Here is a 27,795-nt window from a genome sequence, read left to right as displayed (position 1 = left end):
TATTTTTCCAAAAATATATAGTACAGAGAGCCAAAATATAGTACAATACTATATAATATAGTACGGTTGGCAACCCTACTGGACACAAAAGCGAAAGTGATTCTTCACATCCAATATGGACTTCGAACCATTCCGTCCAACTTTAATGCCTGTACTGCAGCTAATCCTACTGTGTAAATGCCTTAATACTGTACTTACATTCTTAAACGAAGAAAAGTATTACAAGCAGGTAGGAAGACATTTAATTTTCGATCTTATATGAACATAGTTCAGGTTCAAATTCGGGTGCATTACCATTAGTTTATAGGGCGTTCGGTTCTTATTGCCTGATGAATACGTTTACATTTTACGCACGTTGTTGCGAATAATGCTTAGTAAGTGGCGCCATCTATGTCGCGGCTGTAAACAGTGTATTTTAAACTAACACATTTGATAAGGGGATGGTGCATTTTTTAAATAGTTATTTGATATTAGAGCACCGATCACAAAGATATTTAGGGCCGGAATAAGGCTGGATGCGCCAAAACGTCGTCTTCATCGTAGCTTGTTTTAATTTTGTTATTTCGGTTACACAACATCATTACTCGTAGTAGTGGATGCGACTACGCGTCAGATTGAAAACAATACTAATTTGAATTACATCCTACGCCGAAGTTTTGGTTTTCTAATAGTTATGTACTAAATAATATCTACATGAATATAACAACTTCCTTTAAAGTTTTTATCATCACAGAAACGCAGGCATTAGATGAAAATCTGAAACAAACATATAAATCAATATCAATTAAATACTGTCAATAAACAATCGCAATGGGGACATAAATTAATCGAATCGAGGTCGCCTTTGCAAACCAAATGTACTGTCAGGCCAATTCGAACGCACACTGATATCAGAACGACATCTAACTGATGTCATTCAAAATATCGTACTATTCCGTAGACAGGCCCAGATCATATTTAACACAAAAAATTACTAAATTCGCAAGCTACGAAAACTTTGCGGTATTTCGAGTGGTGTAAAGTTAGCACAGGTCTATCGAAGCTGCAAACTTGGATTTACGATGCTGGTAGTGATCCCCACAACATATTAAAAACCGGCCAAGTGCGAGTCGGACTCGCCCACGAAGGATTCCGTACCATTGACGCAAAAAACGGAAAAAAAATCACATTTATTGTAGTGGAATGGAACCCCACTTAAATACTTAATTATACTTATTCTGTTTTTAGTATCTGTTGCTATAGCGGCAACAGAAAGACATGATCTGTGAAAATTTCAACTTCCTAGCTATCATATATGGTTCATGAGATACATCCTGGTGACATACAGACGGGCAGACAGCCAGACATGCAGACGGATAAACAGACGGACAGCGGAGTCTTAGTAATAGGGTCCCGTCTTTACCCTTTTGGGTACGGAACCCTAAAAATCAGAACTAGCCGTTAGCTTGTAAATTTAACTTTCATTATGACGGGCCTAAGAGATACATGTATTGGCACGCGCGAGACGCAGGATAACTAAATAATATGATTTAATTATCAATCTAATGTCAGTGTACGTTCGAATTGGCCTGTGAATTATTAATCGTATCAATCCTTCATTCATAAACTCGATTTTGGTCAATGTTTTATAGCTTGTATATTTAACGTTACAAAGCGAAATGCATATAAATTATACGTTAATGAGATTTTCTTCGCTATCCAAGTAGCTTTTGAATATTCGATTTGGCATTCCGTTATATAGGCAATCAATTATGCGGAAATAATGTATTTAATGTTAAAGTTATCATCAAACGTAACGTAATTATATGCAATAGACAGTATTGAAACTTCTTAAAACACCAGAAAAAAATGTAGTGAAATTATTTACCTACTTACGGCGTTTTGAACCGAGATATGAAAAGGCAAGATTTAAATAAAAAATAGTTTTAAATGGATAGTTCTCAGTTTTCACCAATTATCATCATTATACCACGTAGACGAACTAATCTTGAGTTCTGAAGCTTAAATTTTATGTAGAGCTCCACTAAGAAAGAATCATTCGAAATACAATTCCTGTGGAGGTGAAAATGGGATTGTACTCGTAATTGAAAGTACCATGTCAGGAGCGGATGCTAGTAGCTAATCGTCTGTTGAGCCAAATAAAAAGCCGTTGATGATCGTTTGTCCTTAATCTGTCAGTTTGACATTTGTTTTGTTAGAAAGGGACAATATTTAACAGCATCTGCAGCATGGATGCAGAATTTTAACTTTTATGAATAAGCGGTTTTGACGCTATTAAATTTGACTCAATTCCCGCTGAACGCCAAATAGACAGCACAGATCGTATTCTGTACATTCCATCACTTCCCCTTAACCCAACTCGCACTAGTCCTCCTAAAGGATCTAACTAATCGCGTTAACCATGAATAGCCTTGTTATGCAAATGTTACCGTTTTAGATTACTTATTGCTATAGCAAGTCGGCAATGCGAGGAACGCGAGCGTCATAAAGATGGAGCAAAGTGAAGTGTAGCGGTTCCCTGACTAAATGCTTGGGAATTTGTATCCCTAATGGGGTTTTGTATCCTCACTTCCTCTTTGCAAGTGCAACGTTAGCGTCTAAAATAGCTATGCAAAGTACAATAAATAAAATCAACATACACCTTATAAATAGTTTATGTATTTACTTTTCCGTGTTATAACTGGGCACAAGTCTTCTCACATACGAGAGAAAATGCACTACGGTACCCAAGTTGACCCAGAGCGAATTGGGGACAAGACATAATTATGTTCTTAAAATATAATTATGTCTTGTTTCATCATCATCATTCGCTTGCTCTTGTTCCATTCACTTTGGGTTCGGCGCATCATGTCTTTTTCTTCCATCACTTGCGTTCGTTTCATATCATCTCTCACACAGTCCATCCACCTTTTCTCGGTTTTCCTTTTCTCGTACCTCCCTCCACATTAATTCGTAATACCTTTCTCGTCACATGACTTTCATCCCTCCATTAAGATCAGCATATTGTGCATTTTGACTATTTTAATCATTTTCTGCATAGCTACTAAGCTTACTTAATCTAACGGTGATCTAATTTTTAATAGTATATTTTCTATTGTTCCAGCAATACTACAACGCGCCACCTACAAGGTTGGCCTCCTGACGATCCAGGGGGTCGCCACCTGTCTCTACCTCTGCATGGATGCCTGCGGGTACCATTACGCACATGTAAGTAGCCGAGCACATGTGTACAGACCCTACACTAGCGCCTTTTGGTGCCACCCCACACTAGCATCTTTTGAGCGTCGGCGCTATGGAAAATGACGTCGCTACGCATTTGCATTGACGTTGCGTCGAGCAGCGGCCATAGAGTTGGCTAGACGCCGACGCTCGGAAGCTAGTGTGGGGTGGCCCTTAAGCGTTGGCGTCTAGTCAGCGCTTTAGAAAATGGTGTCACTGAGCAGTTGCGCCTAAGTTGCGTCGAGTAGCAGCCATGTAGTAGAATGTAGAGTTGACTAGACGCCGACGCTCGGGAAACGCTAGTGTGAGATCTCTCATAACTGTGATACTGTGACGTTCTCATACAATTTTAATCCAACAACAAACTTATAAAACCGCCTGAATCTGAGATATTTATACAGGAATGTTGACAACTTCTGTTAACTGTTTTTGTTCGGCTCCTAATAGTGAATATAAAAACGCGATGAAAATTATTGTAGCAGTCTGCATTTGAGCCAACCTTGGTGAATCTACGAGATGCAGTATTCTGCGATCGTATCGTATCAGTAAAATACAAACTACTAAATAAAGAAACTGAGGGTGACAGTGAAACTAAATAAAATATCAAGGTTTTTACTAAACCATTGTCAACCATCTTTATTTATATGAACGCAATTAATGTAACAAGCAAATCATTTCCTATAACACGGAAACGACATTACACTAGTAATTGGGGAGTGGACGCATGATTTAAGATAAACATGGACTGCGCGGGCGCTTCGGTTCTCTATACCAGCTTCTGTGGAGCAATAGGGTTGACACATGAACGTATTTTATTTCGGCACTCTGATGAATTTCAGCCGTCTTAGATGCATAGGTATGCACCGAGAAGCGAAGTAAAAAGAATAATTGGAATTGGTATCAAAGTTTTTATTAATGAATGTACCCAGAGTCTCATTACGCACATATAAGCAGCGTATAAAAGTGAATGTGAATAACTGCCCATTAAGGCGCATTTAGACAGTGGGAGAATTCACAGGCGAGTTACTAACGTTGCGGTATTTGATTGGACGATTGAATTGGTTGTAAAACAGTAGTTGGCAATGTAACGAATCTCGCATGCGAGTTCTTCACCGTCTGATTGAGCCTTTACTGACGCAAGCAGACGCACATGCAGGCATCCTAGACGAACGACGCATTAATGAGACCTCACAATAAACTGGAACACTAATAACTTGTGGCAACCCTAACCCATTGCATCACAGCGATGATGATTAGTGAACAGGCTGTTCCAACTTGTTTGTTTATATCGCTATAAACATATAATGTGGGATCATTTCGTTGAGTAACGGCCGTCCATCTCAAGTGTATTAAAACTAGCTAAGTGTCCAATGTAATTAAAATTTTAGTGCATAAGTTTGGCAATGTTAAATATTGCCTAGAACCATCAGTCAGTAATTTTAGATCTTCTCTCTAGGTACCCATTATACCGGGTGTGGCCTGTAATATGAGCAAAAAATTAAACTGTAGGCTGTACTCCTCATACTGACCAACATTTATTCAGCGACTTTTAAAAATAACTTGTGGTTTGATTTTTAATACACTTTAAAGTTTATTCTAAGACGCAATGTATTGTGAATTTTGTTATGTTTAAGACGTGACAAGCAACGTCAATCACAATGATATGGCGTGGCGATGGCGTCCATTGAAGATAATATTTATTTTGTATGAAAAATAGGGAGTCTAAATACTTCATAATTTTTAAAAGTTGTTGAACAAAAGTCTCACCGTTTGAGGAGTACAATCTATGTTTTATTTGCTCGTGTTACAGGCCACACCCGGTATTTGCCCTCTAGGCTCTATACCTATATGAAACGAACGTTTTTGCCGCTATTTTACCAGGGTATTTTAGGAGGTAAGTTTAAAACTTAATTAAAACTCGAGTCCCGTGTTCGTTTCCCGTGAAAGTTTAAATCAGTGTCTATTTTTACGAATGCCTACTTTACTACATTTTTTGCTACCATTACTGCTTGTTCAAAAGTAGTATTAATATTTCTTGATCTTCACCACTTAAATAGTTGACAGTCCTCACCTGTGCGTTTCTCCAAAAACTTCCTGTCTCGCACAGCTAAGCTGTGGAATGAACTGACGCCCCCGGTATTTCCGGGCCTATACGACCTTCAAATCTTCAAGAAAACCCTACCTTAAATTGCGACATCGCACTTGTAACCCTTCTGGTAATTGCTTTCATTGTTATAATTTAAAATGAGAAGTGTTAAATACTACAATATAGCTCAATAGTGGGACCGGATTTTTGCACTATAAGTTTTGATAATTCTAAAGTTGAAAAAGTGATACTTATCTGATATGGGACATATTTTTAAGCATATTTGCAATATATGATGAAAAGTTAGAACGAGCGTTAGATATAAATTAGGTATTTATATATTTTTAGTAATGATTTTTTAATATTGAATTAAAGTGCAATGTTTAAGTTCCATTGTTTATAATATGTATGACGCTTTATAATGTAAAATTATTAGAAATTTTTTTAACGTGCTTCTTTGTCAAACTACAAATTAGCTTATTATTTTGTTGATATTGAATTAAAGTTTAATAAATCCACAACAACATATCTCATTTTTTAAGTTAATAGGCACGCTAAAAAGCTAGAAGAATAAGATATATGCTCTAGAATTAATATGCGTTTTTTGTCCTATACTCGTAAGATCCAATATTGAATTAGAGTCTGTAAAAATAAGTCTATTACTATAAAATAATATACGCAGCCATATTATGGAAAGTAAGAAATTTCTGCGTGTAGCTTGCATTGTAATAGTAAAATCTAGTTAAAAAGGCGCGAAATTCATACATACGTCGCGCTGGTTCGTCAGTCGCCGGCGCGGCGCTCGAGAGCCTATCATAGCCTACCTATACTTCGCCCCTCGCCCCACCTCCCGCTCAGTAACACTGTCTGTCTTTTCTTATCATTCATTTGTTTGTTTACCGTGCACATATATAAATTAGATGCGGACATTACGTGAAATTAAAATATCTTATTACGTAAAAATACCTACAGCTGGTCAATCAGATCTTGGCAGTAGAAAGAGGCGGCAAATTTGAAAAATGTAGGCGCGAAGGGATATCGTCCCATAGAAAATTTGTGTTTCGCGCCTTTTTTTTGTGACAAGATTTGCTTGACCAGCTATATTTCATTATCTTGACTAATATTGTAATAAAAATGTACAAAATATTCACAACTATTTTTTACTATACATAGTTTGTCAAAGGAATGTCTCATTTCAAACATAGACAGAGAGAATCATCATACTATCTTTGACTTACACTAGTACTAGCACCCAAAAGAAAAGGATGAATATAGTTTTTTTGTTTTTATTTACTGACAAATGGTTTGACCAACTATACCTATTTCTGGTTCCTATTGTCATGTCCTGTCCTATTCAAGGTCAATATCATAATATGTATATTATAAACCAGCTGCTCAATATTACACGGTATACATCCTGAATATACAATAAGGTAAGTGAGGCCACTTACCTTATTGTATATTCCGTGTGGGCCGTATATGCCTATATAGATAGAGCCCACCTTAAATTAAAATGGTTTTTTTTGGTCTTTTGTCAAATTAAAATGGTTTTTTGTCAAAGGAATGTCTCATTTCAAACATAGACAGAGAGAATCATCATACTATCTTTGACTTACACTAGTACTAGCACCCAAAAGAAAAGGATGAATATAGTTTTTTTGTTTTTATTTACTGACAAATGGTTTGACCAACTATACCTATTTCTGGTTCCTATTGTCATGTCCTGTCCTATTCAAGGTCAATATCATAATATGTATATTATAAACCAACTGCTCAATATTACACGGTATACATCCTGAATATACAATAAGGTAAGTGAGGCCACTTACCTTATTGTATATTCCGTGTGGGCCGTATATGCCTATATAGATAGAGCCCACCTTAAATTAAAATGGTTTTTTTTAATAAACAGGATATGAAGTATGAAAAACTCACTCAAATAGGTTTCTCATTTATTTAAGTTTCTTCATTATACCAAAATAGTTATAAAAATATTACGATACTCTTGGAAAATATACCTTAAAAGTCCTATTATGGGCCTTATTGAACACTAGCAGTGTATTACTTAATCCCGCAAAAAATAATCATTTCGACAGTAGGTAATAACAGATTTTATTGTTTTTAACTTAAGAGTTATACATATACAAATAACAATATTTGATACTTCATAACAGGAGGATTTATTTATAATAAGTGAAAATAATTATTTTGGGCCTTAATAACTAAAGATATAAAAATTGTCTAGTTTACGCGAAAATAGTAGGTAACTAAACATAAATCTTTATTACTTACAGTAGTATCATCTTTTAACATCTGGGGGCACGGCAGACGAGCAAAGCATAAGGGCACTATCTACCTTTTCTCGAAGCGCTTCGTCGTGTTTTGGAACCCTCATAACTTGGGGTTGGATTATACCAGATAAACAAAGTTCTCGGACTTATTAAGCATATCAATTGCATAGCTCTTATACTTTAGATTTTATTCATATCTAAAAACTTCGATTTCGTCACTGACTCACTCACTTGATGATCATCAATACCGGGTACTTCCTGAAGTCCTCTAAGAAGCTGAAATTTGGTATGTAAGATAGTTTTAGTACACAAACAACAAATAAATTCAAAAACTTGAAATTAATTTTTTATCCCTAAGGGGATGAACAGGGGGTTTAATTTTGTATGGGGAATCAATAATCGCTGAACCGATTTAGTTGAAATTTGGTATGTAGATAGGTATTGTTATGGGGAAGGATATAGAATAGATTTCAACCTCAAAGTTTACCCTTACGGGGTGAAGGCAGATTTCAACCCCAAAGTTTACCCTTATGGGGTGAAGGGTTTATATAGGGAATCAGTAAGAAGTACATTGTGTAACAGATGCCCCCAGATACTTATTTCAGGATTTTTAATAGTAAATCACCCCCAACCCTTTAAATTAGGGCATGGAAGATTGTCATAAGCATCTTACAAAAAGAAGTGAAATCCCACTAAAAACATTTTGATGTAAAATGTTGCCCAAACGAAACCACTGTCAAAAAGTTATCAGATCTCTTGCCAAGCTTCTAACTCTACAAGCCCTCTAACTTTACTAGCTCTACACCAAAAGTATGTGGCTTGGTCGTTTCGTTTCTACAAGAACTATTATAAGTATAATACAAAAACCGCCCAAATGCGAGTCGGACTCGCGTTCCAAGGGTTCCGTACATTACACAATTTTAACAAAATATTTTTTTTTTAGAGAAAAGTGAGTAAAATGTCTTTAAAAAACCCGTAGGGATCGGAAAACTAGGTACTTAAGTCCGACTCACGCTTGACTGCACATTTCTAATAGGTTTTTCTGGCATCTATAGGAAAAGAGCTAATATGTGTATTTTTTTCATAATTTTAGACCCAGTAGTTTCGGAGATAAGGGGGGGGAATGGTAATTTTTTGCGTATTTTCTTAAATAACTTCTAAACTATTTATTTTAAAATTATTAAAAAAAATATCTGAGGTTCTCACAATGAGCCCCTTAATTTGATATATAACAAGATATAGTGTTTTTTTCTTCTATTTATCATTCATCTCAAAAGTGACCCCTTTATTTGAATTTCTATTATTTACTTTACATGTATGTTCTTGGGTTATAGACTTACATGTGTATACCAAATTTCAACTTATTGGTGCAGTAGTTACGGAGCAAATAGGCTGTGACAGACGGACAGCCAGACACACGAGTGATCCTATAAGGGTTCAGTATTTTTCCTTTTGAGGTACGGAACCCTAAAAATAATGAATTTAATAAATTTTTCACCTTATGCCCATGTGGCGGTAACGAAACAGCCAAGCCACATATTTTGACTAAGGTGTAGAGTTAGTGAAGTTAGGGCTTGTAGAGTTTGAAGCTTGGCTCGACAAGAGATCTGACAACTTTTTGACAGTGCGAGTCTTATGGTTTCGTCTTAGCAACAATTTACATGAAAATGTGTTTGGTGGGATAATTTTTTACAGTATAAATATTTATTCGTATCAAATAAGTATTATCTTTTAACATAATTTTGACAGTACATCTGGTGCTACATTACGACACCGGTGCTATAATAAGCACATTAAAACACTCCCTTTGGCCGTGTGTTAAAATTTGTCACTCGTTGCAAAATATCTATTTTTCGCACTTCTATCGTAAATACCTACCTATGTATTAACAAAAAAAGTCACTTGTAAATAGTTACTGCCTTTAAAAAGTATAAGTGCCTCAATGTTATTAGACTTTTTGATTCTATAAACGTCTTTAGGTCAATAAAGCAAGTGATAAATTATTAGAGTTAGACCAAGAAAAGTCTGCAGCAATTTTGACAGCCCACGCAGTGCAAGTGTTATTTATAAGTCATAATTTTATAGAAGTTTCTTCAAATCGACCTTATTAATAAGAGATTAAAAATATTCAAAATTATCTTAAAATATTTTAATCTTATATTTCATCTCATACTTACGTTCAATAAGGCCCGGGACTGGACCTTTTTACCTGCACTGACAGTGGGCCTTCTTAGCAACAAGTACAAATTCAGAATAATTGGGAATAATAGGGAGCAACTGTTATTTTTGAATGCTGGGCCTTGTTACCCGCCGGGCCTCATATGCCTGCACTTCACCTACCTTATTTGTTTTACAAGGGGAAAAGTTGTTGATTAACCGCTCGTGCTAATATTGATACCCAAACAAGCGAAACATTTTTTTTTATTAAATAGAAGGCAAACGAGCAGACGGATCACCTGGTGGTTAGCGATTACCGCCGCCCATGGACACCCGCAACACCAGAAGGGTTGCAAGCGCGTTTAAGATGGGGGTCTTTTAAGGTTTGAAGGTCGTATCGGACAGTTCATTCCACAGTTTGGCTGTGCGAGGCAGGAAGTACATTCACAAATTCAAACATTCTAAAATTGAAGCACGAGCGTAGCGAGTGGTTCGTAAAATTGAACCTTGAGCGTAGTGAAGGTTTCGAGGGACGAAGGTTAAATAAAATTTTCATCACATCAGCTCGTAAAGGCCCTCTTGATTGTTCCAAACGGATAAGAAAAGTGGCATTTAATTTGATGCAAATTTTGAGTTGTTTCCGTAGGTAAATTGGATCAGTTGGTTGGTAATATTGACTTTAAAATGATAAATATCGTTAGTTTGAAATTGATTTTATGATAAAGTAAATATTATCGGAGATGATCGCTCTCAAAAAATATATGGCGCTAGTCATTTATAATCTAAAAGCGCCAAATTACGCAAAATTGTATTGAAATGACACCTGTGTATTGAATTTGAAGAATACTTTAACAAGGGTAGTTATCTGTATGACAATGCACCTAAATTAATTTTCAAATGTATCTATTATTTCTATACTTGACACGATAACGAATTCTACGTAAACGAAACCGCGGGCAATCCCTAGTACATATAGAAATCAATAACTATTTTAGCGTCCAATGTTTTTTATGTTTGTATGTCTTTGTTTTCTAGATGTAATATGTTGTGGCGTTAAATAAATGTATTTTATTTCTTTCTTTCTTTCTTCTAATAAGGAAAGGTAAGTTTCCATTAGTGTACTGTGTAAAATAACTGTTTACCATTGATAATAATTTTATAAACGCTTTGCGTATTTTTAAGGTCACCGCGCTAGCCCGCGACCGTCGATCGCTGCCTCCTGCCCCGGCGCACAGCGCGGCGCGCGAAAACGCCGCGCGTTTGAAATATAAGCTCGGAATGCATACTTACGTATCAGTATTTAGTGTCGCCGTGATTTTATATTTCTAATCTTTTGTGTGAGAAGTAAGATCTTTATTATGACCGTGTAGTATTAACTCTACAAACTTTAATTCAATATTGGCTTTACTGCTTAACCAGAAATCAATATCTAGACAAGCACATTGTCTACATTTCTAACTTTTTACATGTATACTAAGTTGATAGGTAATATCGTAATTTTGCAATATCAGCTACTCTAATTCTGTATTTACATAATAATTCGTGTTTTTACGTTCACCAGAAAGCAGCTGTTCCAGATTTCTAAAAACCGAATATTGTGAATAAATTAAAGTGTTATTGAATATGTTAAAGTTTTTTGTAACTTTAATTTTATATTTACATAGTTATTTAGCAAAAATTGAAATATTTAAATATGGCCGAACGCTCCACCTAGAATTTTCTAACTTTTTACATGAATGTTATTTAACATGCTTACAATAACATATCAAAAAAGAAAAAACTTTAATGTTATCAAAACCCATTATTGTTCCACCGCTGGTCTAAATAGCCAAGTAGCAAAGCCCTATAACAGTAACACGGCACTTTCACCTCCAAGGATAACGATCCGTCAGTGTTGATCGATCGCCGAGCGATCTCCCGATAAAATACCTTCTTCAACGGCGCATTGTGGCTAGTGACTATAAGGAACCCAATGTTTCTCATGGATAAATGACACCTACTACTAATTTTAGCAAATACGTTTTACTGTATATGAAATCATTTATAAACTTTATACTTGAAATTATAAGGATTACATTTGAACAATTTTTTATCCAAGTACTGTTTGTAAAAACGTTTTATAGCTAATTTAATTTTACCAAAATTAAAACTACATGTAATCTTTAATGCTTAAACTTTACGTCTGATTTTCGTATGTTATTTGGTTCTGTAGTTTATTTATTCTTGGTGATATAAAGTATTTTTTCATATCAATTGTAAGGGCTATTGTTAATTGAATTGTTTGACAAGTGATCTATTTAGTTCGATACCTTGTTACTGTGGGTGGTATAATTGAACTAAGGAAGTACTATTGATATAGTTCTTGATATTTTGATAATTAGGGTTATTTTTGCTTGATCAAATTGTAGGTATTTCCATTGTATTTATATAAATAGGGGTATTGTTATCCACTTTCTACTGATACGTTTGTTAATACTCTATTATGATCTTCATACAAATGGGTTAATCAAATTATAAATATATAGGTACTTAACAGTCAGATATTGAAGACTTATTGTGATCACTTTTATTCAGTATACACATTGCTTTTATCACACCATTCTACATTTACCACTTCGACAAAATGTATTTAATAAACAAGTGAATGGTTCATTTAGCTTAAATGCCATTGGCAAACTGACAATTTTTTTTTTATTGGTTACCAAAACTAAAAAAGAAGACCAATAATGTCCCACTGAAGAAATTTCGTCCAGAAAATGTTTTCATCAACATTGTCAGCAACATTTAGATTCGGAACAAAGTCTAAATACCTAAATCTGCTGTCAATTCTAATTCTGACTGAATATCGCCTTAAATACCTGTGCTAAACGGAAGTGCAATAATTAATTTCCCTAACTTAATAGTCCTATTACCGTGGCGCCAGGAATACTCCCCTATTACCACCCCTGACCTTAACAACTCCAGACAACCCCGTCACTTACGAGAATCCTCACAAATCAAAACAAATAAATATCACTTATGTCATACACAAGTCATAATATCACTACTTATCAATTTGAAAAACAACTCTAACGCTTCAGTCATAAAGCTCTTTATATAAAAAATCATGTTCGTAAAAGTGATGTAATGGCCCAGACGTGCACGGTCGTAAGTGATAACTGACGGGGCGTTTTGCGTCGTTTGTCTTCGTCAGCGGGTTTTCATTTACACCCTCTGTGTGTAGAGAGCAGATTGGAAACAGTAAGGCAAGAAGTTTGTTTACTTAGAATGATAGTGTAGCTCAAATTGTCATAATGTTAAGCTGCTTTACTTTATAATATCACGGAAGAAAGAATACTTAATTTTACTTGTATTTAACCTATAACGTCTATAAGTTATTCATAATCATAATCATTTATTTGTTGCATATTTAACATTCATTTGGTTGGGTTATTTTCCAATATTGAAGAATCACGCAGTATAATAATATAACGTAAAGAACTTCGTGATACCGTTGATATAATTTATTCAAATTAAATATTAATTTTCAATATTTACATACTCAGCCCAAGAAGAAAAATACCTATGAAATTTGTTATGTTCTTACAAAATCACAGAATATCGTGTACAATATAAATATAGCGAATACCAGTATGGTCTGCAGCATTTACTGTAAGTAAATAGAGCTGTTTACATTTTGCTCATACCTACCTGTTTCTGCTGCTGTCTTTATGTAAAGTTGAGCAAACTAAAGTATTTCTCCTAAGGCCACGGCCACACGTATGACAAATAGTCGCACGCCTGCGCTAATGAATCGGGAATCCATGATAAATGGTGTCACTCCACCCTTATCGGCTGTGTAGTGTAGCGCCTGCCTAATGGGATCACCCTGATAGTCTGTGGCCAGTGAACGAATAGGCGATCATTCGTTCACGTTCATTTGTTTTGAGCGCAGCTCTATTAAAGTCGCTCATTCACTGTCCGGCTGGCGGGACGCCAAATGTTTACCTGTCCGATTTGCTAAATCAACTGATTAAATTTGCTAATCAATTAATTGGGCAGCAATTATCTACTTTAAATACTTTATTATAGTAAAAGTTAAGGAAAAAGGTAATCAAAGTTCGTTTAAGTTAAGTATTTAAATTATAAGAACAAGCTGATACAAGATAAATTATAAAAAGTAATTCTAATCAGATAATCTTTGCTCTTCAATTAGAATGTGGTTTAAAAATCAGAATACGTATATTTTTACTAAGTATATCCGATCTCTTATAAATTCGTTAAGATGTGGATAATGTATGGGTCGCTTTACAGCTGTACTCTGCGTTTAAACTGTCCGCCGTTACGATTAGCGTTCATATCTCCCATTTTTCAAATTTGTTTTTTTTTCTCTAATTTAAGTGCATTGTGATAAAATAACCTAAAGTGTCAAGTTAATATACAAAGTAATTATAATAATAGATCTAAATAGACAACTTTTTGAATTTTGTTATAGCTATTCAGCATCTGCAATAAAAAAATATTTCACGGTTATAGGAACATACAAAATATAGCGCTATCTCTATTTAAAAAAATCACATCCTAAATAATTAAAAACGTTTTATTACAATATAATACAATAGCATGTAGATATATCAATAATGGCAAATGAAAAGGAAAACGAAAATACACGCCAATTTTACTCTAAACGTGCAAATTTGTAAACAAATGACTGTAATCTTTACATGACAGTCGGAAGCATTTACTTGAGTGCGGGGGGCGGAACGAAAACATCGTCATTAGCGGGTCGGAAGCGAAGGGTCCAAATTGAGTTATCGACCATCGATGCACCCTTGTCACAGAGCATACAGTTTGCAAACAGTACAATAAGCCCGTGAAGTAAAGAATATTTGTAAGTACACAGATATCATCTTGTGCATTTAGATAAAATAAGTTTTCTAACATTTTTTATTTCTTGGATAGATAAGTTGATTTTATTCATACTTACCACGTATGATTTTACGTAGCGCAATGTACCTTCCAGTAATTGTAAAAATAATTTAAATAAGAATAGGTCAATATATATGTTTAAATATATAGGTAATATTGGTTTAAAGAATTCGATACTTAGTCACGAATCAGACATAGGTACCTATCACCTTTAAACGAGCAATTCTTGTTTATTTATATATATTTTCCGAGCAAAGCTCGGTCTCCCGGATAGGTATTTCCTTATTATAAATTGGCGCTGCCACGGGCGATGCTTTAATAAAAGAACCAGGAAACGTTCGTACTTGGATCGTGTAAGTACTTACAATTTTTTGCTGCATATTGTTTGAAAGATCTCTCCGATTTTACGACTAAAACCCTTTCTATTTGGAAACATTCTTAATTCTTCTGTCTCATAAAAATACCTCTCACCCCAAGCAACCCTCCTATAGCGACCCAGGAATGCGAGTTATCCTGCCAAGCTGTGGCATTCTACGTTTCAACCCTTCGCCCAATCACTGCTTTAATGAGATTCAAGTATTTGTGTACCGTCAGCGTCAATAGTACAGTCACCTGCAATAATGTTACTCAATGAGGGCCGCAAAAAGATGTGACGCGCTCTTACTGCGCTACAAATAATAACGTGTCAGATATTTTTGCGGCCTTCGTTGTGTAACTAATTTTTGCTAGTGATTGCGCTCCAAAAGCTCCACTGTGTAAAGTGCTGGCTGGTATTGTTTTTTTTTATCGTTTGGCGTTTGTCGATGTAGGTACCTTGTCATCTTGGCTAGGCCCCTATTAGTTTTGACGCTACTGGGGAACACACGACCATTATATTATCCACATAAATATAGCCTGTTAAAATCATAACATAACCTTTCCCGTAGTCGGGTAAACAGAAATTATTTACAAGTGTTTCATACTCAAGGCAAATATCTCACAGATTAAATTAAAATTACTACGTATTTTTTTAAAGACCTCATTTGTAACGTTTGTTGTTAAAGGAATAAGTTTCAGAAAGGAGCTTATAATGCAAAATAAACAACTTTATATTTTAATACAATTTAGAATTTAATCTTCAAATATTCTGAATACCTGAATAAGTTACTCGCATACGCGCTTTGTCTCTGGGTATTTAAATTACAAGTCTAGACAAAAGGGCCGAAACAGAGGGCTTTGAAACGGATTCCAAGAATACTTCACAAGCTGTGTGAAATTATATTCACTTTGACAAACTATGTGATTTAAATAAAATTCTATTGTATAGAGTCATTCCAAGGATAGTCTGCGGCGGATTTGATTGCCCACACAGTGCAAGTGTCATTTATACGTCATAATTTCAAAGAAGTTTGACGTTTAAAATAACACATTCACTTGGGCTTTCAAATCCGCTGCAGACTATCCTTGGCCTAACTCTACCTCGCTTTCAGTTAAAAAAAATGAGTTTCTAAAAACAGTAAAAACCTACAGCTCATAGCCTCATCTTATCTATGGTATTTAAAAATAATCGATTAAAAACACTGACTATTTGAACAAAGGACAAAATAGATTCGACAATATAAAGCGATTTTAGATAGTGATGGGAAAAGGATTAATAATACTGGCCACTACGACGGCGACAAAACAGAATTGCCTTGAATTTGGAAAAAAGAAAAAGTTTAGTCTTCAATTCGGACTAAAGGGTTTCGCCGCGCCACAGGCGCCGCTAAAACAGCCACAAAAAAGATACATATTGAGAACCACATTTTTTACAATCGGTCAAAAACGAATGGGACAAAAAAGTGTAAAAACGGCCCCCAAAATAGACATAATTTATACTTGAATTAACGATCGCATTGTGTGTTTTCGTTGTAATTTTTATTTACGATTGTTTACCCTATTTTATGTTTTAATATGACTATATTTATGGTTGTTTGATTTTTAAATATTTAAGTTGGGGGTTGGTTAATTTATTGGTCTATTAATATTGACATTTTGATAATGTTGTGTAAATTATATTTTGATTAAGGTGACGGTCCACCTGGTGGTCGTCCTAAGACTCGAGCCTGGTGGATCAAACGCGGACTTCATAAATTGCCTTCTAAAAATGCCGCTTGTTCTTATTTCGTATCGTTAATTGGTCGAACGTTTGATAAAATCTGCTAACACGGGTCCGGGAAAATAACACAGTATATAATTTAAGGATCACATGGAATTAAATTAGGTACGCATTTTTATTGGGATTAAAATACCTACATTTGAATTAAGTCTTAGCATTAAAATGAGACGTAAAAAAGGGAGGAGTTAATTAAGTTTGATTCCATTTTAACACTAACTTCCCAGCTTACGTATTAAAATTGAAGCGTAGTAAACTTTTGAAATTATTTTCATATCCTAGATTGAAATGGTGACAATATTAAAAAAGGTCTTAAGAGTCACAATAATAGTAGGACTTGTTACTTTATGACGGCCCTAGAAACCTTCCTACACGCAACCATCAAATAGGTGAAATATAATAATCCAATACTTTATAAATAAATATGGATGCCATTACATTTTATATCTGCTTTTTATTGCTGGAATTTGGAAGGACGAAGGAAGCGACGACGGGCACGTAACTCGATATAGATTTATTAATTATTAAATAATGATATCGAATTTGAATATCGAATGGATGGGCTTTCGTTAGCGTGTTTGATAATTGTAGAGTCGCTACTGTTATTTTATAAATGTATTAATGTATTGGCATACGTTTTTAATTACCTACTGAAGCAGAAAGTAGAAGTTTCCGTACCACTCATACACCATTATTATTGATGTACTCGTACAAGGTACACATAGGATAATATACATATAGGTAAGGTAGATGGTAAGGTACCTAGAATTAGTTAGACCCATCACGAGGTTCGAGTTAGTTCTTGCGTCCTAAAGGTTATTTATTTTCATTAAACAACAAAATGTATACATGCGTACATATTATAATTGTGATTTCGCTATAATTTTAAGTTCTGAATGTTTACAAAAATTTACACAGTTGAGGAATACATTTAATAGAAATGAGAGAAATCTGATTATAAAAAAGTACTTTGAGATACTTGATAGATTAGATTAGATGACAATGATACAACACAAAAACCTACAACGTTGTGGGTTTTTTGTTACATGCCTAATAAATGTTGTAAAATTATCTGTCTATGAAACAACAGAATTATTAGATAAAGTTTCGTTTTAAATCCACTCATAGTTTACTCACAACTAAGCTTATATTATTTAAAAAAATTAGCGTTGTCAAATTTAAGATTAACTCAGTAGAAAAAAAGTTAACTTTATTAACACAATAACGTATCCTTAGATTTTCTGTTCTTCAGCAACCTAATATGAGAGGCTTTAAATTCCCATAAACTTAGAACGTTAGTGACGACACTGACACCATATCGGTCGTAAACATTTTATCTCTTCATTTCCTTTTATTTCCCTTTACACCTTTGTTCTAGCATCAAAAAACCACTAAAACCACAGATTCCCCCTTTCTATTCTACCTGTCACCAAAAAACTGTGGCTATAAAGTTTTAATAGGTATCGCACGAAAATTGGAGATTTAAATTCGGAATCTGGAAAGAACAAAATGGAAGCGCATTTCAAATTAAAACACGTCAATGAATTATTCAATAGTTTCGCTCATACTTAAACGACGTCATGCAAAAACGTTAAAATTTAACAAAACCTATCATTAGATCATTAAATATATAATGGCGAACGAATAAATATTAGTTTTAAAATTTAATGGCCGTTTATTTTTTTTATTCTAGGCTAGGAGCATAACTCAGCATATTATACAGTGTTAAAAAAACATGCATTTGATCGTTTTCACATCGTTAGTCTTTGACTAGAGGCGCCGCGTTTGCATAAATTAACACCGGATTCACAGACGACGGCTCTAGCTCAAATATCCGAAACCACAATCGGCCCGATTATCGAGAGCTTTGACGGAATCCCATCAAAATACTTGGAAGTGGTGCAGTTTGATCACATCCTTTTTTACCGAATCGTTTCTCGGAAATAAAATCGGACCTTCGCAGCCCTACGCGCGCCAAACGTCATTCATTGTTTTTTTTTTACGTTTAGGAAGCAAACTGCCAGAGACATTTTTTTTTTCTTTTTTAATCTGTAGATACAAAATACTCGGTGTTAAAGCGGGGTGCTTTTAGCTAGAGTTAGGTCAATAATAAAAGTGGTTAAAGATTGGGTGGTTTAATTTTATGCCTACGCCGTGGTAACACAAATATATCGTCATTTAACTATTTAGGACTTTTAAATTCTTGGACGGTAGTTTAGCGACGTTTGCAGCAGAAATTAAAATAAGAGGAATAACGTTACAATTTCGTTGCATCAATCCACAGACAATCGTCTAACTAGTACGAGAGTCTTCAAACAAATGAGGACGATCCGTTTCTCTATGGGCATATTTTTCACCATACAACTAATTGTGAAGTCGGTAAATCTGTCACGGCCCGAGAACAGTAATTGACATATTTATTACAGAATAAATAACCTACGAAGCGCGTAAATTAGAGTTCAAAGCTTAGAAAGCTTAGCATTTACTTACTCGATACGCTCTCCCTAATCTAATATGTACATGTAAAATATTTACTGCCTACCTATATTTTGTTGCCTTGAAGGTTTGATCTTGATCTCATCGCCGTTATGGGGAATTCAATGCTACAATGTAGTGTTATTGTCATTTAAAGGTTGATACCGTTTAAATAAATCGGTTTATATCTTGATAGTACATAGATGATGGTTGTGATTAGAAATTCGTTGCCAAAATGGTAAACATGGATCCCTTATAGTTTCATCATGTCCGTTTGTCTATCCAATAGGTCTGTCCATGTGTCACAGCCATTTACGTATCTCTATCTATCTTTCAGCAGCCATAGAGAAGCCATAGAGCATTATTTTCGTCCTTCTAAGAGGTTTTACATTTCTGTATCAAATCTTTTTGGTTAGGTATTTAGAATGTTTAGTGTTTTGTACAAAACATAGTTAACAGAACACTTATATATATATTTGAAATAATTTGTGTTGGTCAAATTACAAAATTTAGAACGCAGTGTGTTCAAGAATTGGTCAACTTCTTAAACAATAAATAGTTATTAGAAGTAGACTACTAAGTTTTATAAATTGGATTGTTACGACTAGCGGTGAAAATACATACTAATTTGTATTTATATAGTCGGTTGTGTTAAGTGTTTTTCTGATTGCCTCTTGTCAAACATGTCCCCAAACGCCCTTATTTTCCCTACACTAGGATGTTTCCATTAAATCCCATCAAGAGCCTTGTAACCAACTTTATACCGCCATCTTAGAGACAGTAAAATTTAATTCCATCATTCCGAGTCCTTAACAAGGACAACCGATCGGCTAATATCGATTGTCCTTTCCATAAAGATGGACCGATAACGGCTAGAGATCTATCGATAATCGATATTTGACCCGGGAGGTTGGCACGATTGAAAATTGTATAGGATGCGAACTATAACGCATTTGATACTTGTATATTGTTTTAATAATGTTGCATGATTTGATTCATAATATTTAGACAAAAATAAGTAAACTTACAGAAAGCGGTATTAGTATATTTATGTTCATCATGCTGTACGAGTATTGAAGTATCAGTAAATAAAATGAAAACAAAAGAAAATAACTTAGAAGTAATACAAATGAAGACCGTCAATTGTGTTACTGCTAAGTAAGAAACCTAACTGCCTTATTTAGTATTTCTTTGCAACTTGCAACTGCTTGTTTTAATATGCAATATACATAAATTAATTTGTGTTTGCTGTTCTTTACAATGGAATTCGAAAGTTTTAATTATATTCAGGCGATACTGAGTTTTGCAAAGCGGTTCCAGGTGCAAGCGAGTTTTAGTCAAGCTAGCTTGTTTATTCAAGTACCAAGTTTTCTAGTCCTGTAGTTTGTTTTGCATGTTCTAAGAAATTGGTTAGAAAGTAGAATGCACATGTATCATTACGACGGGCACCTAAATGCATCGCCATTGCTATGATAATGTTGGTTGGTACCCTGTAGTGACAAGGTGGGCGCTCCTTTAATGTAGTGGTATGACAGCTCCTGTATTTATGTATTGCGATTTAATTTTACTGTTTGACTCCTCTTTTGAATTAATCGGTGTAGCCAGGTGACACTTGAACAGATAATGAAAAATCTAAAAAAAAACATCTTGTATGGTAGGTCTAAGTTTTCAAAGTCCGGTAGAGACCCCTAAAATGTATTTAATAATTCTGAATTTAAATTACATTGGTTTTCAAGTGGAAGATTTTACATTAAGCGGGTGCCCTAATGTACATCGATATGTAATTTCATCGATATGCACTTCATCAAAAACGCGAAAGCAAAGCTCTATCTATCTATCGATATCTCAACCGTTTAACTATCACCCCTATCGACGCACACGACCGGGCAGTCAAATTGGTTCAGTTTAACCGATAAGATAAGTGGCCAACTTTATTGAATAATATATTATGACACTTCACAGGCAGCTCCTACCGCGAGTGATTGTGTTGTTTTCCGAAACTAGTTTCTTATTTTAAAGACGTACTACACCCAAAACGTGAACTTTCATAATGTCCACTGAAAAGGCGCCAGTGTTTCCGAACCCATTTGTCACATAAAAATTTCTTAAAACAGACAAAGTCAAAAAAATCGGTTACTACTAAAGCCTCATTCCTAAATTATAACTAGCATAACTAGAATTAATATCTTTATCAGTACTTACAGAGTACAATGAACAGTTACCCGTAAGTTTACCGTATCTAAAAGCAAAACTATGTTACCGCATGTCGCGATTACCATTGCAACCCAATTTGGAAGTCTATAATTACCGAGCCCCAATTACCCAGTCTACAATTAGCGACGGACAGTTATAAGTACGTATTAACTCCTACAATTATTGTAAGAAATTAATTTCGCTCGCGGTCTATGTTAACGTAGGGTTGGCGATGAAGGAAATTGGTAATTAATTTAAATCGATTATTTAGATCGAGTTAGGCGGGACATGTTGCTAGATGTGGCCGCTTTCGGATAAAAAAGGCGGACGAAATTCGGGGGATTGCGGGTCACTAAACTTCTGAATGAGATTAGCTCAGGAACGAGACAAGTTGCGTATAAGAGAGGTCTCAGTCTCAGGCTCAACAGTGGCCAATAAAGGGCTGATATGATGATGAATTTAAATGCGCTGTTACTAATCGATGGTCTCCGAAGTGTTTAATCTCAACTGTGAAATATCCCTTATTAAACAATCAACAAAATATGGTATATGTAAAAGTACATTATATTAAACAATATTTCAATCCCTGCGTGGTGTACAATAAAGAATTTATCTGGGTATCGGAACTAGTTAAGCAAAAGTATAACACAACATTAAAGTGGCATACGATAAAAGAGACATAGACCTTTAGTTAAATGTACAAACCGGACAAGTGCATAAAGCTCTAGCTGACAGACGAACAGACATAAACTAGCGAATACCAAGTTTGTAACAAAACAAACTACCGTGCGGTGTTCTGCTGCGGTTCCAGTCGCAGCCCTGCGTGCGATTATTAAATCGCAAGACGCAACTAATACGCCCCGCGGCTCTCCGCGGGTGGTACCTTCCGTATGACGTACCGCGTATAAATACTACCACCTATATAAATACTACTGACGTACTATTGGTCCGACGCCGTTGCTCAACCTACCACTTCCTTGACACCCTAAGCCTGCTAAACCTCGTATCTTGACACACTTTGGTTTTCGAAAATGGAAAATAAGTAGTCAAGGTTAAGGTTTACATTTGAATGAAGATGTTGAATGTCATTTATGCATATTTGAAACGATATGTAGTGTTATTGTAAGGAAGATTATTTGAAGCTTAGGTATGTCAAGTGTAAGGTTTGTGGCATAGGTCAGGTTTAATAGGCTACTTTCTAGTCATTCTTGTCACTATTGTTATCTGATATTTATATGCGTATATGACAATTCAATTCTAATACATTGTTTGCGATATAAAAGAGACATCTAATACAAGCTAACTTGTTTGAGCGGTTCCTATTGATAGTTTCAATGAATTTTTAGTTACCTCTTTCTAACTATTAGTCTACCGACCGAACATCGGACATTGTTCCCCTAGTGAAGAATAGCCATTCCTATTTAGGTTACACAGTACAGTACAAAAAAAGAAAATACATTATGTATCAGAACAAAAGGCAAATAAAGAGACCCATTAATGTTTAGGTCATACCTTCTGAGCAACTTTTACTATGGGACCAATCCCGAAAACCCGGAAAAAAATACATACATTTTGCTGGTCTGATGTTGACGTTTTTTATGAAAGAGAATTTTTTTCGCGATTTCGGTGTTGGTCCCATAGTAAAAGTTGATCAGTATAACCTAAACATTAATAGGTCTCTTTGCGTTTCGTTCTGATACATAATGTATTTTCTTTTTTTCAAGATCCTTTTATTACATTCTTTAATCACAAACATCCGGATGCAGCAGAAACATGAAATGGGACTTGCAAACGGGTCCAGTCCTAATTAAGATATTCTAATAACTGTTCATTGAATAGTAACGGCGATCCAAAACAACCGCTCCCATACCTACAAATCTTTTGACCAAACCCGTCCCCATGCATTATTCATACCCCATTCTAGGCCAATCTTGTAAGGCTAATTGTTAATCGACCAATCCTGTCCACGGAACTTCCTATAGGACAACCGGCACCGAAGCCATAAATCTATCTGGTTATTTCTACCCACCAAACAGCAATCATATCGAATTTAATGCCCTTCAATTGCCCATGTCCGCGACATAAGACAATTTAAGAGACATTAGCACCCAACGGCGATCGCTTATACATATTTATGAATAAACAGCCAATCTGTTTAGGGCCTACACAGGCTGGGTGGCGAGGAATTTAGCATGGAACGCTCTGATGAGCTTTTATGTTCGGGCGGGGCGATTAGAATTAATGGTTGCGGTTAATTTAGAACTTGGTGCCGACATGATAATAGTAAGTGCCCTCAAATACGCTATTCAGCAGTGTTGGGCCTCAACGTAGTGCTAGAGTTTGATGTGCGGACAGAGAAGAGTCGTGGAATATATGGGGCCCAATACATTCCACGACTCTTCTCTTTCCAAACAGACTATCAATTTGCACTCACTATGATGGTGTGAAAAAAGGAACAACATTCTGACTTGGTTATAATACTTTCCGCCATGAAATGCTCACTGTTTCTGAAATTATAATTATACTAACCATCTTAGTGTCACAAGAAGGTTGATCACGAGCAAAAGGTATACGATGCGGTACACTATAGATATTTTCTCTCAGCTTCTGATCACATAATACCTACACGTGGTTTAATCATGTGGGTATAAAATCTATTTCCAGCTACAAAAAGTTCGGCGAATAGTAGACTTGTGTCCAACTTGTGTCTATCAAAATGACGTTGATTGCTTACTTAGGAATGTTGAAAGCCGTAATGTGCCGTAATTTAGTTTTATAGGCATGTCATACCTCAATGCGAACCGGAAAGTAATTTTTAGTATTTTTACGATCTCGTTACAAACGAATGAAACTTCGTCTCGAGCTTCTAAAACATGACGACGTCATTGCTCGAACTTATCTCACATAGTTAAGAGGTTTGTGAACGAAAACTATTTACATAGTACTCGGAATACATGTCATACAATTACCTAGAATGGTTCAGGTGAGGTGTTAACCAACACAAACCCTTTATTATTATACCATATTTAAATTATTCATCAATTCCTTTTATTAACGTATTTTATTCACATTAATCACTGTGTGCCAAAGGGCCACGATTTTATCTCAACCGTCTGATATACTTAGAAATAATTTACGATGTCAAAATATTGCGAGGTCTCAGTAAATACGCGTGATAATATATCCCAGATTCTAGGCCAAGTCGTTGTTCTCGTGTCTGCGTTATTAACTTGTTTATAAAACGAATTATCATAGATATATCTGCAGCGGCCGATCGGTCTTGTGATGTCAGACAAACCAGCCTCGCCTCCGACTGACTAGCCTTTCTCGTTTGTTTCAGAAGGATCTCTCGGACGACTGCATGTTCGAGGAAAACATAGAGGAGAACAACTACAACACGTACTCGAGGATACGGGGCGGGAAGAAGACTTACCTAGCGTTAGGGAACAACGGCAAGTCGAGGCGGACGCAGATCGCGCTCAACCGGCCGCTCGGCAACCTCTCGGTGTACGCGCTCACGCTCACTAGGCGGTGGGAGGGCCCCAAGCAGACCCAGTGCCCCATCCGGCGGCACCGCGGCAAGCTCAAGAGACCCCCACCCTTCCGGACCGAGCAGCGATGTCAAATCAGAGTCCAAAAACAGTTGCAAAGACAAAAGCGGAAGCACAAAAAAGTGGTACACCCCAAAAAGAAACACCGACATCCGAAGACGCGGAGAAAATACGACGGCACGACGTCGACGACGACGACGGAGAGCTACGACGAGTCGACGATGTCAACGATGTCCACGACGACCGATATGGAGTTTTTTCGGTCACAGACCGCGCAGTAGGCGGTCTTCCGAGCGTAAGCTCGCTTCTCACGGTGGGGGCAGCCGTCGCGATCGCACGCTAGCACGGTTCCACGCCCGCCTGGGGGTAGCGCCAACGACAACGCAATACCAAAACCAATGCGTCCCACCCAACATCACATATTCTCAGGCAGATCTCTGCTTCAGATACCATCCGAATTTCATTATAGTCTCCAGGATCATCCCGGTTCCTTAATGTGACACGTTGTCACAAAAAGGTGAAGCAATCATTATAAACCGTTGAATCACTCAGTACGGAGCTATTATCTCGTTGGTTTTGGTGGTGCGTATTCCATGGTTTTTCACCCTATCTGTATCATTCCTTCTCAGGCACGCACCTTCACTGCGGCGCGGCAAACGAGATTCAACGTCTAATGTTAAGGAATGCTCATTAATTGTCGCTTTTGGACGTTTTTTGCTGTGGTTGACGGTGCCGCTGCCTCTCCGTAAGAGAATCTCTTCGGACAACTAGTGATTGGAGACAAGTATGCTCTCTTAGATAAATTATCCCGCTTTGAAAATCTTTGAATTATACTAAAAATTTAATACCAGTTACTCGTTGTTTAGGTAGCCGTTTTACGATTCTTACTTTCTTTAGTGTAGTGTAACTTAAATACTCAATTAGGAGTCGTATGAACGGCCAGGATGTTGAACTTTAATAAGATGTTTACCAAAGCTACTGAAATTATCTATCTCAATTTATATTCCTAGTTCGCTTTAACACTTAGGTTTATCGGCAAGATTCCAATTGTGTTAGTTACTGTTATCGTGAAATTATTAATGTATCGTAATTTAATTTGACAATGTGTTGAAACCTATATCGACGGAGTCGAGGCTTGGAACCGTGCTGAAGGGTTGGGGGCTTTCGCTGGTGGTGTTTAGTTATTTGACCAACACTAAGTATTGATTATTAGACCAAGTACCTGCATCTTAAAAGAATATTAGGAAACTGTAACTCTAGCTTTATCCACTGTGTATAACTTTCGAATATAACAACACCAATCGGTCGCGTTAGTTTATCATGATCTAGTGCCCTCTAAATTATACCTTTTGAGAGCCCGCTAAGTATTGATCGGGCTCTATAAACCTTATAAGCTAAATGGACGATACCGAATGACCCTCTGTTCAGTCGTAAACGATCACCAATTTAATCGAACAGCTATACAAGCTAATGGTGCTTATGAGAGTTGTATGTAGCGAGTATTTTCCGTCGGAAAAACCAAATTTGTCAAGCTACATCTTCCCGGACTTTAAGATTTCTATTTAATTAAGCCGAAGAGATTGTTTAATGGACCCCATAGTGTCCGTTACAAACGAAAACACACTTATCGTGGATCTTAAACACTCGTAATCGGCCAGTTTACAAAGTGCTTTCGAAAACCGTATTCAAATTAAGTAATTATCATTTTAATTCAGTATCGTCTAAGAACACGGCTTTTAACAGAAATTAGTGGTTTTTTAACGCGAGTTTTTAGTAAATTTGCATGTTTGTAAAGATAAACTTTTTTTATGAGCCTAGTGGCACAAACGCCGCCTGTCAATATTTTATTTGTGATTTACTTTTGAGTTATTTATAACCTTCAATGATTCGAAAACCGATTTTTTTTACTACCGGCTATCTTTGATCCAGGACAGTTTTTACAAAAGGTCTGACTATCCCATTAGATAGATGTAGGTAGGTATAGGTACACAGTCACCATCAATACTAGCGGATGAAATAACGCAACAAAAGTATCTGCCACCCTAGAATACTTTTCCAAATTAGTTCGCGTTCATAAATATTTGTCACAGTTTGATTGTCCTTTAAGTAGAACAACCAGGATCTACATTATCAAACTGCACAACGGGACTTAATCGCGTATTTAAGTTTTAAGATTTACCTCCGACGTGTAAAAGGGGTAACGGATAAAGTTGGCACAGTACTTGGAAAGTACTCTATAAAGACGGTGTACACACCTTTATCCAAAGTAGCAGGGAGCCTAAGGTCACCGAAGGACGTTATTCCGTTCCAGTCACCTGGCGTTTATAAAATAGATTGCAGTTGTGGTAGTTCCTATATCGGAGAAACTAAGCGCACCATAGCAGAAAGAGTTAAGGAACATATCGCAGCTGTCAAAAATCGTCAGGTCAACAAGTCTGCGGTGGCTGAGCATTTGCTGGAGTCAGGACCAAACCACTGGATTGAGCTGCATAACCCTAAAATCCTCTCCACGGATCGCCATTTCTACAGTAGAAAAGTGCGGGAAGCCATTGAAATCAAAAAACATTGCAATTTTAATCGGGACGAGGGTTTTAAGATCTCATCCACATGGAATCCAGTCATTAGTAAATGTAAGCGGAAACGAATATCGACAGTCGATAAATCGAATATCGTTAGTGTTGTGTGTCGACAGAGTGACATCCCTAGTGCGCAAAACGTTCAAACTGATAAACAAGACCAAGTGCGGGTAGTTCGAAAAACTCGCGCGGCTAGAAGATGTTG

At 36.1% G+C, this 27,795-nt stretch overlaps 1 protein-coding gene and 1 long non-coding RNA gene across 3 annotated transcripts in view; both read left to right on the top strand.

Moving 5' to 3' along the window:
- The window catches only part of LOC134669439 (fibroblast growth factor 22), a 204,246-nt gene extending 177,155 nt beyond the window's left edge, over positions 1-27,091 (top strand). The window contains exons 4-5 of one of the 2 annotated variants that reach the window (XM_063527022.1): positions 3,104-3,207; positions 24,807-27,091. In XM_063527022.1, coding sequence (XP_063383092.1) covers positions 3,104-3,207; positions 24,807-25,295 — 593 coding nt within the window. In that variant the 3' untranslated portion in view covers positions 25,296-27,091. Of the gene's footprint in view, positions 1-3,103; positions 3,208-24,803 lie in introns of both variants that reach the window. The other variant, XM_063527019.1, reaches the window with a different exon arrangement.
- LOC134669561 (uncharacterized) overlaps positions 1-27,795 on the top strand; it is a 475,395-nt gene that overhangs the window by 200,729 nt on the left and 246,871 nt on the right. The gene's annotated exons all lie outside the window — the stretch shown is intronic.

This window comes from Cydia fagiglandana, chromosome 1 (genome assembly GCF_963556715.1).
Source record: "Cydia fagiglandana chromosome 1, ilCydFagi1.1, whole genome shotgun sequence".
In the NCBI taxonomy this organism is placed as follows: domain Eukaryota; kingdom Metazoa; phylum Arthropoda; class Insecta; order Lepidoptera; family Tortricidae; genus Cydia; species Cydia fagiglandana.
This window is presented reverse-complemented; position numbering and strand designations above follow the sequence as displayed.